Source organism: Plectropomus leopardus, chromosome 7 (genome assembly GCF_026936395.1).
Source record: "Plectropomus leopardus strain MGB_pleo_1.0 chromosome 7, ASM2693639v1, whole genome shotgun sequence".
Lineage (NCBI taxonomy): Eukaryota > Metazoa > Chordata > Actinopteri > Perciformes > Serranidae > Plectropomus > Plectropomus leopardus.
The window spans coordinates 8157037-8169218 of NC_142182.1; the positions used below are offsets into that span (position 1 = coordinate 8157037).

Here is a 12182-nt window from a genome sequence, read left to right on the forward strand (position 1 = left end):
ATAAATAAAAATTTCACCTTATGGTTTCTGTTGGGGGTTTTTTCTCCATGAAGTGACTGAGTTCGAGTGAGTGTGATATAGTGGACACATGTCTTTTTTCACTCTCTGTCCTCCACATTGTTCAGCCTCTACAGAGTCAGCTGTCTCCAGGCGGAACCTGTCTGCACTGGCTGGCATTAAAACCTCATCATCTGCCAGAAACAAAGACTGGCAGGAAAGGTCAGAGATGATGTCAGATTCCCAAGAGTGATGGGAAGTTGGCATCACTCAATCACTCACACACACGCACACGCGCACGCACACGCGCACACACACACACACACACACACACACACACACACACACACACACTATACTGTAAAAGTAATACATTGAAAGCGCATCCACAAACAGGTACTAACACAAACTAAATGTAAACACATATACAACCTTGGCCTTGTTGTAACAGAAAAACACATTTGCAACAGTACTTAGATAAAAATGCACATACAGTGTAGGGCCATTATTGTTGCAGAATTATGTGCAAATGTGTGTAGAGAGCAGGGGTAAAGTATAGTTTATTGTTGTGAGAATACTGTGATCACCAGGATCAGAATGGCCATAAGCAATACCCAGCCCAGTAATGTCCAACTGAAAATCTCTGAGTGCAACTGCTGACTGGCCGAAAAGCTACTGAGGCACAGTGCAGGCAGAGCAGAGCAGTACAGGCAGATCTCCACAAGATCTCCTGCCTGAGTTGTATCTGATGACTCTCTTTTCAAGCTCTCTTCTTGTATGCATTCACAAACATCAGTAGGCATTTAGAGATTATTTTACGCATTTACAAATTTGATTAAACAAACACAGATTGATATACGGTTGGACTACTCTCCACACACATTTGCAAATAGTTCTGCAGCAATAATGGCCCCATACACATGCATAAAAACACACACAGGCTTCATACACAGACCCACATGTATACACAAACACACTAAGATAGTAAAAAAAATATACAGGAATACAGTAAATATGAGCAAAAAAGTAAACATATTGTAAACATACTAAGTACAGAATCAAGCACAAACCTAGCCTACACACACACACACACACACACACACACACACACACACACACACAGTTCTATGGATTGCTGCTGTGAGTCCTGAAAGTGAACCCAGTCGGATGTCTTGCTGAGACTCTATGGATATTTTATAGGTCTCTTCCATGAACTGGAATGAATCTTTCATGAGGTTACATCCCATTGTGTGTGTACATGTAGTTGGTTTGTGTGCCCACATGTGTTTAGAGCACAGTTAGAGGACTACAAAGTAGCAGTTAAGACTATCAACTAAAATTAGATAAAATCTTACTTTACCTTACCTCTCCACATGTACCTACTCCCTGAAGACGGATACTTAGCATAGGGTGATTCTTGTACTGTATTCTTCTATGTTTCACTCTGTTTTGTCAAACTGAATGGTCCAGATGGACTTCAATCTCTGGAAAGTATTTAGGTTGGCAGTGAGTCCAAAATGATATGCAGAGGAAAACAAAATGTTGAGCTTAAGTTATCAGGATGGCGTTATGAAGCTACTGGCCTGGAGGGTGTGGAACAAAAGATTTTATTTTGTTACTGGAGCGTTGTGAAAACACGGGAGAAAGTTACAAGTTGTGAGTAACAATAAACCTACCAGAATTTTAGCAAAAACAAAAAGAAAAAAATGTGTGAAAAAAAAGATAAATATATATATTGATATGCCTTTGTAGCCATGTTTTCAAAAGAAGTCAAATCAGTTTGCTTAAGGTTTTGAGGTTTACATGCATGTGGGGAGCATCTGAATGCAACACGAGAAAATTAATTTATAACAAGGCAAGGGTGGCAAAAAAAAGGTTGTAGAGCCTCAGTTGTGTTCCACTAAGACAGCTGTCATTCTGCATCCATTCATTATCCATAACAGCTTATAATAACGGCAGACTGGAGCTAATCCCAGCTGATATTGGGTGAAGGTGGGGTGGACCCAGGGGGTACACCCTGGACAGGCTGCCAGACTTCGCAGAGCTGACACATATTCACACTCACATTCATTCTTACAGGCACTTTAGAGTCAACAGTTAACCTAACCTGCATGTCTTTGGACTGTGGCAGGAAGCTGGAGGATGCTGGCATCCTCATGCTGGCACAGCGGGAACATGCAAACTCCACAAAAAAAGAAGCCTGAACCTGAGCTTGAACCCCAATCCCTCTTGCTGGGAGGTGACAGCACACCCACTGAGCCACCCTCATTCTGTATAATGAGTACTGTATTAGCACTTAAAGTACTCAAGGAAAGGTTGACAATTTTTGAAGTCTGTTTATGCTGACCAATAAAAAAAACTCCATAATATGCATTTAATGTATGTGATAGATTACAGTCCACAGTTGTTTCTCTGCAAAACAAAATATTCAGAAGTTTTAGCTTTCAAATGAGGCTTCAGTAGTTTTTTTTCAGTCAATCTTTAACCGGGTTGCCAGAAGAAAATGTTGGCATTGCACTTTTCTGTAAATCACGCACTTTTTTGTACCTTTCATATGGATCAAATAAAATGTCTAAAGTGATGTAGTTAATGAGCTGACTTTATCATTGGGAGGAGGTGTGGATGGTGTGACTCTTCACTCTGTTTTCTGCTGTTTTTCAGCACCTAAACGTAGACATTTTTTTAGGGATCTGCAGCTGTGTCTCCTGTAGCTTTTTAGTAAGAAACATGGATGTTTTTAGCAACTAGTCGCTGTTTCTACACTTGAAATAATACCACAAAAGCAGTTTTTTTTTTTACAGAGACGTTGCTGTGTTTTCTGTCAGTACCAAAATCAGCTATGTCAGCCAAAATATGCTTTTTCCCAATGAAAACCGTAAGGATTTTCTGTGGAAAACTAACCGCACATTAATCATAGTGCTGTTGAAACATAAAGAAAGTAATGCACAGTTGTAAGATATTCTTGGTTTGCAGAGTCCTTTCAGTGTTTATACATTAGGTATACTGCATGAGAGACTATTATAAACATATTTCAGGGCTACATTTAAAATAGCTTATGAGTCATAGACTGAAGTCACACACAGAGATTTTTTTTTTTGTATTTAGGCGATGCAAGCCAAAAGGTTAGAAGCCACAGCAGCTGAGTGCATGTCTAATAGGAACCTGATTGGTCCCTACGTATTCCCAGCTGCCTTATTATTACCACTGCACCCTACAAAGGATTTAACAGTAGGCTATAATAACAGACCACAGGTGAATTGGTGGGGAGGTGGGTGGCTGTGGTGGGGACATGGTGGTTAGGTCGGCTCCTAAAAGACTAGTGCAAAATGTTGTATGTGGTATTCCTTTTGTGATGTGGCGCCATCTCATGGTAGAATCCTTGTAAAAGCCTGACAGAAAATAAAATACTCAAGATCTCAACCGAAGATGTTGAAAGGGATATACTGTATATTTCTTTGTTAGCATGTTAGTGTCTTATCTTCTATTGTCCTCGTCTTGTTCACATAAAGTTGCTGCTCTAAGCAGTGCTCTGTGTTCAGTATGCACCAGATCTAGCAGAGTGTTAAAAGCTGACAGCCAGATGTTGTCTGTCATAACAAAAAAAGCCCAGGAAGCCAGCCCAGGTGGCTCTGAAAAGCACCAGATGGAGATTAAAGTCGTCAACCAAGAGCAGCAAACCACAAATTATCCATAATGGCAGTGACAACTTTTGGACCTAAATCAGTCAGAGTGTCACCAAGAAGGGTAATAAGACCAGAAACCTCACTGCCAAAAAATGTTCGAACTTGGATTCTTAAAGTCAGATATCTGTTCATTTTGTTTTGTCTGACTTGTTAAGCCTTCAGTCTCGTCGGTCAAAATAATCACTACTTTTGGGGTTATGGGGACATTAGATAATAGCATATCTTTTACAGTATAGTCTAGAATTAGTAGCAAAAAATTACAAGGCAGCTATGTAATATTTGCTTTGTGTCTATATAATATAATATCAAAATACAAACCTGTAATCCTGCAGGTGGGAACATCCGTTGTGTCTCACAAGATAACAACATACTTAGTGTGTTTAGTTTTCTGATTTCAGTATTCTTAACTGTGCTTAATTTTTATACAAAAGGATGCGATGCTGATGCTATTGTAAGTTACAACCTTGTTAACAACTTTATTAAACAGCCTCTGCTCTGTTTGAGAACTGAGGACGTGTCAGTGGGCCATCTGGAGAGTATTACAACAAAAAACTTGCAGGATTGACCAATAGGATATGAACTGTCTTTGTTGTTTCTCTCTCCCCCGTCTCTTTTGGTTTTTTTCCTCATACCTCAAGTACACAAACTCCAGAAATGAGAAGAGTGGGCGAGAGACAGGCAGAGAGACAGAGTGAAAGAGAGAGAGGGGCTGGGAGGGACTGTGGGTGAGGTTCACTTGGATCCCTTCCACTAGAGCAAAAATTGTTTAAAGAAGCAAGACGGAAAGTTCTGGAGCTCTAACAGTGCTAAAACACTTAGTGAGCACAGCAGGAAGAAGGAAGAATATTCATCCATTTAAGAACCATTAGGGATTTCTTTTAACACGGAAACAAACTGGAACTGAAGCCACATGGATTGATCTTTTTTCTTACTTTCAGTGTTCAGACTGTGTCAGTGGGTTTTACTCAGCAGGAGTGCTGCAGAAAAGGAGAAAGAGTGAAGTTTTTACTGCAGCAGTTTCAGCGGTGACTTGTTGATGGAAGTTCGAGTGATGTTGGGCAGAGTGGTTCCTGTCCTGCTCCTGTCTTTCTATCTGACTTTGGGTTCAGTCCAGAGCCAGGGTTCCTCTCAGGATGCCTTTATCATCCAGTACCTGGAGAGGAGGCTGTCTCAGATAGAGGTATGTACAAGCTGCACTTTTTCTTTCTTTTTTTTTTTTTTTTTTGCACAGCTAAAAACATTCATTTTTTTCACTGCTTACTCCACCTGATAATGACTGCAGACATATCTTAAACTTCATTTTATATCATTTTGAATAATATTTTTATCTTTGCATCTCTTGTCTGCACTTTTGCTGTTTTCTATTTTACCTTATATGTCATTAATTGTAAATCTGTATCTTTTATTATGTTTCGAATTTACATCTAAACATCAGCTACCTGCATCCGTCAGGCGACATCAGAGCACTATAATTTAAACCCTTGCAGCTGTTGCTCATACATGACTGACATGGAGATTTTCAACTTTTCTTGCTATGATGTTCTTTTAAAAATCACATGTTAAAATGAGCAGAATAATGAATTACGTAATGACAATACCACATGTGTTATGGTTATACCATGCTCAGATTATCTGGCTTCCACATTTTTGGCATCCACCTAATTTTATAATGTCTTCCTGTCACTGGTAAGAGCTGAGTCAACAAATCTCTAATGAATATCAATGAATGTGTTTGCCAGATCTGTAAAAATACAGTGTACTGCATGTCTCAGTGAGGTTGTGTGGTATTTTATTTCAGTGCTGCCAGGTTCTAGTGTGAATAATCTATCATTAGCATCGGCAGCGTTTAATGCTCATGCCGAGACAAAGTGCAACAAATTGTACTTTAATATACTTTTGAGGTACTTACAATTTACTTGAGTATTTCTATTTCACGCTACTTTGTACTTCTATGGCATTATGGAGGCAAATAATGATTCAGTTTTATTCATTGTGATTAAACCCTTAAGATGAACCATCTTGTTTTTGAGGACTCCTACAGTAAAATGTTTTACTTTATACTCCTTTACATTTATCTTGCAGCTTTTAAATCATGAATACATAAAAAAAAATCAAGTAAAACTAAATATGATACACGTTTATTATTTAAGACACCCATCAGTATAAGTAAGCTCCACTTGTACCACCTGCAGCATTAATGCATTATGTATTATAATCCAGTAATGTTTTGCATATGATTCTGAAACGGACAGCTATGCATAGTGTGTTTTTACTTTTGGCACTTTAAGTATACTTTGATGCTACTTGAGTAAGATTTTGAATTCAGGACTTTTACTTGCAAAACAGCATTTTTATACTGTGGTTTGTGTAAGTGATACTCATGTGACAATAGTAACTCAGCTCGAAAATATTGGTGTAATATCAACTTAGGCCCAGACACACCTAAATGACATCAAAGAACTAGTAGAGACAAAGCCAGTTGTTGCGTTGCTTCAGGTGTCTTGTGTCTAAGCAAAAAGTTCTTTGAAAATACCGCCAAGACTACAGCCAGAAGCCATCTTGCACAAATGTTCTGCACCTAATATGACGAGCCTGTTGAAATGAGCAAGGGTGCATTTTATTCCCTTTGAATTCACCAATTGTAAGAAGATGCATTCTTAAAAGGTGATATATTATTGCTTTAATTCTGTATTTATAACATTTTTCTGTGTCAATGCCAGGAGCGTCTGAGTCAATGTGAGCAAAAGACAGTGAGCGTTACCCAGAAGACCTATGACCTCTCCTCTGAAGTCAGAGGTTACCTGTCCACTCTCAATGTTCTGAGGTAGGCCTGTCTGTAAAACTAATGTATCATGTGACTTAATGAAGGAACCACAGTAGTTACTTAGTGAGATCTGTGATAATTAAATTGTTTTGCACCATAGGTCAGAAGTGAGGAGCCAGGTGGACAGCGTATGCGTGCGTGTAGACAGGGTGGAGAGAGAGCTGGAATATCTTGAAAACAAGATTCCCACTCAGACTGACATTGAGATGGAAGAGGCGCTGCTGGAACAACAGATAAAGGCTGCAGAGCTGGACCAGCTGAAAAAGAGAGCCACGATCAAAGTGGAGAATGGTAGGTACTGCACATTGTGTTTGTGTGTGTTGCTACATAGCGATTTTAGGGTTTGGGATGGGGGTAGGCCTTTGATGTAATAGTTAAGGAATGGGTAAGAGGTTTCTGCAAAGATAGAAGTAAAGGGGTGTGTGTGTGTGCTTGGATGGTATTAATGATTACCACATTTAGCTGTTTAGTGGTCAAAAAGAAAAAAAGGAACGGATACAGGATGTATTGCACAGGACATTGTGCTGCAGTTCATTCAGTCTTCTTTCCAACATCCCCAGACTGCAGCACAGCTTTGAATCAAATCAAGTCTCTCAAGATCGTGAAGAGGACAGGAGACCCTTATGGTTCCTGGTTCAGGGACCCAACTGAAGGATCAGAAAAGGTCTCTACTTTTTAAAGATGACATGATTACTGTGATAATGGACTGTTTACAGTGGAGAGATCTTTCTGTGTGGGCAGCAGACTTTCTCCCAGTATGGGGCTGCTGGTCAACAAATCTTAATTTTTGTACTTATATTTAGGTCTAATTACGGAAGCCCTGAGGGGCAAGTTAAAAAAAAAATTAATGTATGAAATAGAGTGGGAAAAAAAAATATTTGCGAGAAAAAAAATTAGAAGAAAAAAAATAATTTAGCAAGAAAAAAATGTTCTTGCAAAAAAAAAAAAAAATTCTGCACTTTATTTCACGCATGAATGGTTTTTTTGTAACTTAGAAAATGGATCACCAGAAAAAAAAAATCTCACTTGTCCCTCAAGGCTTCTGAATCTAATACACCCATTGATGTTAAACAAAAGGAAATTTGCCAAATGCATGAACACCACAGATTAATTAATAATATAATTGTACTTATAAAAAGAATAGAGGCCAAGCTGCAACTTCTCAACTGGTCACAACTGTAAATCTTTCAGGTCTACCTGCTCAGTGGAATTCGAAACGACACTCTGCTGGAGTACGTTTCTCTGCACAGTTTCACTGAGAGGACCACCAAACCACCAGCCAGGGTCGTGCAGCTGCCCTTCTCCTGGCAGGGAACAGGTCATGTGGTCTACAGCGGATTCCTCTACTACCACAAGGCGGACACTCCCAACCAGATATTGAAGGTGTGTGACTGAGTAAAGTAATCAGAGTCAGGCAGTTCTTTGTTACTTCTATGTTTGTATAACATAGGAGTTGAATAAAACAGTTTTTTCCCTGTCATGTTGAAGAAACACATTGCTTGGCAACAGTTACTGAGAACAGTTACTGACTGCTGATTGCAGTTCACTGATTGTGGATTTTGACAGTGGAGGTAAAACTGCAGTGCAGCTTTTGTCTGGAGACTGACTTTAGACCATTTCAAAACGGCTCAGACATTTGGAGATGATTGTTGCCTTATTTCCTGTTAGCTGAGGTCAGTGAGCTAACAATGCCAAAAGAAACAATTTCGTTCCAGTGAACTGAGTTGACTTTTCTCAATATACTCACAGTGTTTTGGAACAGATAATTGAGAGTCTACTGAGAAAAAGCATGTTTTAAAAAATAAATAAATACAATTATACTATTGGAAATACACTAGCTTGCAAACCCATGAGCACTGAGCCTAACTATAGCATGTTTAACACGATTATATCAGAATTGGATTACCATTATTGTACGCTTCCAATTGTGTACCTAAAAACATGTCTAATAAATCTAAACAAAATCAGTACTATAATGATAGTATTTCTGAATGTTTCCATTGTAATATGTTTCCATCACATAAAGGTAGACCTGTTGAATGGTACAGTGGTTGATAGCACACTGCTCCCAGGAGCAGGCCGACTACCAGTCTACAGTCTGAACCCTAACACCTACCTGGACCTGGCTGTGGATGAGCTAGGCCTCTGGGTCATCCACGCTGACCCCGAGTATGGAGAAAACCTGGTCATCACCAAACTGGACAAAGGTACAGAGTGTTTGTACATGTATGTATGGGTAAGGTAACTTGGTCAATAATTGGCTTTTTTTGTTTTTTGTTTCTCACCTCAGTAAGTTTGGCAGTGGAGTATACCTGGGATACACAGTGTAGAAGCCGTGATGCAGAGGGAGCCTTCCTAATATGTGGGACCCTCTATGTGGTCTACAACACACGTTATGGAGGTCGCTCCACCATACAGTGTCTCTACGACATCCATGACACCATCCACAGGTTGGATTACATACTAACAGACCAATAAGATACAGTATAGCCAAGATACTCGCACAAACACGAATTCTTATAATAAACTACCCCCATGTGTATGCACATGAAAACAAAGAGCTAAACTAAATGTTAAATCACAATGTTAAACTTTTTACCCAGCTCACACAAGCATACTTTGAATTCACATCATCATGATTTCTCGGCTGAAGCAATGTCTTAATTGGATTCTACATTTTCCTTTTTCTGTGCCATCCATCTGCAGTGGTGAGAGTCCTGTAATGTTCTTCCCAAAGCGTTACACCAGCCACAGCAGCATTCACTACCACCCTGGAGAAAAACAGCTGTACACCTGGGACGACGGCTACCAGACGATATACAAAGTGGAGACACGCAGAAATGACCAAATCCCTGCAGAATGAGGATGATCTGCGGTGTTCATCCTTTTAAAACGTGTGTTATCTCTTCAAAAATAATAAAAATGATGCAAAAACAGCACTTATAGAAACATCAGTTAAGGAAACTTATTGATAAGCAGCTTAGATTCAACTGTTGCTCAGTACAGTGATCCTTTGCTGGCAATGGATGCTACCTTTATCACTATTAATCTTACAGACATAAAGATCATGTCCAAGCAAAGGCTTTTTATACATTATGTAGGCTTTACTTTGTATTACCACAATAAAAAACATTAATGTGTCATGTGGATTTTTTAGTTGCCCTCAATGAATGATTTAAAATGCTACAATAAGATAAGAGTGCGGGTCCAAATGTGGCATACAGTTGTAAATGTGGAAATTTTGGAGCTTTCTAAGTACTCTACTCTTTTGCTTTTTATTTGAAAATAACTTACACCTGTGTCACTGCTTAAAGGCAAAATATCTATCTATCTATCTATCTATCTATCTATCTATCTATCTATCTATATATATATATATATATATATACACACACACACATATATATATATGAATGAATGACACAATAGTTTCAAAAACTACATTTCACGTCTCATTAACTTTTTTTAAACATATTTTTTTTTTAGCAGAATAGGAAATATAAATGAACTAAAAAGAAGTTTCTTCAACTAACTTACTCACTCAATCATCTAATAATTGATCTGAATGTAATAACATATGAAAATGTTGTAATATCTCTTTGAAACAGAGCTCCTTTATAGCTATCTATTGTTATTACCAGAATAACTGGAAGAACTATTTGTATCCTATGGCAGGATATTTTGGAGATAACAATGGCCATCAGCCTATTAAACATTTACCATTATCTGAAATTTAAACAACTAAAGAGGGTATTGCACCATTTGCATGATCCCCACATGTTACAGTAATAAGTCAGGAAAGAGAAGACTAATCCACATAAATTAGTGATTTACCAACAGAACTGTATCGTGAAACCAATATTCCCAAAAAAGGGGTTGTGTCCTCGTTATTTAAAATGACCATAGACAGGCTATAAAATCTTTATTTACAGTGTGTGCATATGACACACTGTGTATATTCTGAGTCATCCCGCCCATTTTCAGTTGACGGTGACGTAATTGAATAAAGGGGGCAAGCTTACTATGACCGTTGAATTTGACAGCAGCGACTCCACCAACAGGGGACTCCCTGAACGGGGGCGGTGCCTTACGTCCTGCGTCACATAGGCTGTTGTGTGCCTGATGCGCGTTCACGTCGGCTCGCAATGGGTCGTCTCGTCATATTTTTTTTAAAAAGTCAAACCAACAAAAACGTGACTTATGAAGTTGTTTTTTTTCTCTTTCATTAACCCCAAATTTCATGTCTTTTTTAAAATATTATATATATATATATATATATATATATATATATATCGATATATATATACTATATATATATATTAATGATGATGATATATACCAAAACAGTATATATATATATATATATATATATATATATAATGCAACTGTGACTTAACTCCCAGTGCATATTTTCATGACTTTTATCTCACTGCTCATTGACCAGCATAACATTATATGATATTTCTTCATAGATGACTAGCCCTTGCATTCCAGGCAAAGTTTCAAATTTCCTGTTTGCTACACCGGTGTGAAACCAAAAATATAAATTATAGGGGAACATGAATAGTATTTTCTGTATGCTTTCACACTTGACATGCATATAACTCCCGTCATACTATATACATGAGCGTGCACACAGAGCACGAGACGGTTACGGAGCTCGCTGCAGCGTGCACTGTTACGTCCTGCTAAGCCACGCCCACCGCTCGCGCACCACCAACAGCCGGCCGAGCATTGTTCATTGCGGTCATTTTTGAAACGGAGCAAACTGTGTCCAGACAGCGTTGCTCCTCTGTTAACCTCCTCTGGAAACCCGTGGACAACTATGAGAAGGAGAAGCAGTAGTAACGCCAGCAGGAGAAGCTCAACTATTAGGAGACGCAGTGACAATTTGCGTTTTGATGAATTCGGCTTTGCTCTCACTAAACGAAAGGACCAAAAACTTCACCATCGATGTCACGACTACAGGTGAGGGACACGGAAGGTAACGTCAACGCTAGCTCCTCAAAACAAAACAAAAACACAGTTAAAGCTCTTTAAGCTTTTTGTTTGCTGTTATCTGAAGCTAAATTGACAAGACCAAGAGCATTTAAAGTTCGCGAGGACGGTTAATTTTACGGTTGTGTTCACTTTTTAGTCGTGTTGCCGTACTCGTATCACTTTGTTCCTTTTTTTAAATGGTTGTCAACGTTAAACCTCAATAAAATTGTGTCAGGGGTAACGTTAATGAAATCTTGTTTAACCAGTTCGGCATTTGGAAAAAGTGAAAATTACACCCATGCCTTTGTGTCGTTTAATGTGTGTTTAAAGTGGTGTTTTGCTAAATTTGAGGTAATATTCAGCCAGGAGCGTTTCTAAGATTTGAGGACAAAAGGGGGGCTTAGGTTAGCTCTGTTGTGTCAAAGACTGTTTCCCTGTCAGTATGGGTTTCCATTTATCTAAACCAGAACCAAATCCTTAGGTATTTATGGTTTGACATTTACAGCACAAATCGGTTTATGGTATAATTACAAGACAATAAAAAAATAACAGATAAAAAAAAACAAATAAAAAAACACAAGAAAAGAAAACACTGAAGGACAAAAACCTGAAAATAAAAATCAGAGGCCAGAGGGTCAATAGTAGAAAAAAAGCACTGGAACCACTTCTATTTGAAATTATTTAGATCTTTTAATTTG

General features: G+C 38.5%; 2 protein-coding genes across 2 annotated transcripts in view; both read left to right on the top strand.

The window, feature by feature from the left end:
- Positions 1-4361: 4361 nt before the first annotated feature.
- Positions 4362-9645, top strand: olfml1 (olfactomedin-like 1). The gene is made up of 8 exons (XM_042496412.2): positions 4362-4860; positions 6401-6504; positions 6605-6795; positions 7065-7168; positions 7696-7887; positions 8531-8711; positions 8795-8954; positions 9211-9645. The coding sequence occupies exons 1-8, from the start codon at positions 4717-4719 to the stop codon at positions 9365-9367; spliced, it is 1233 nt and encodes a 410-aa protein (XP_042352346.1). The 5' UTR covers positions 4362-4716; the 3' UTR covers positions 9368-9645.
- A 1572-nt stretch (positions 9646-11217) lies between these two features.
- LOC121950580 (uncharacterized) overlaps positions 11218-12182 on the top strand; it is a 64786-nt gene continuing 63821 nt past the window's right edge. Inside the window, exon 1 of the mRNA XM_042496620.2 lies at positions 11218-11472. Coding sequence (XP_042352554.1) covers positions 11330-11472 — 143 coding nt within the window. The 5' untranslated portion in view covers positions 11218-11329. The remainder of the gene's footprint in view (positions 11473-12182) is intronic.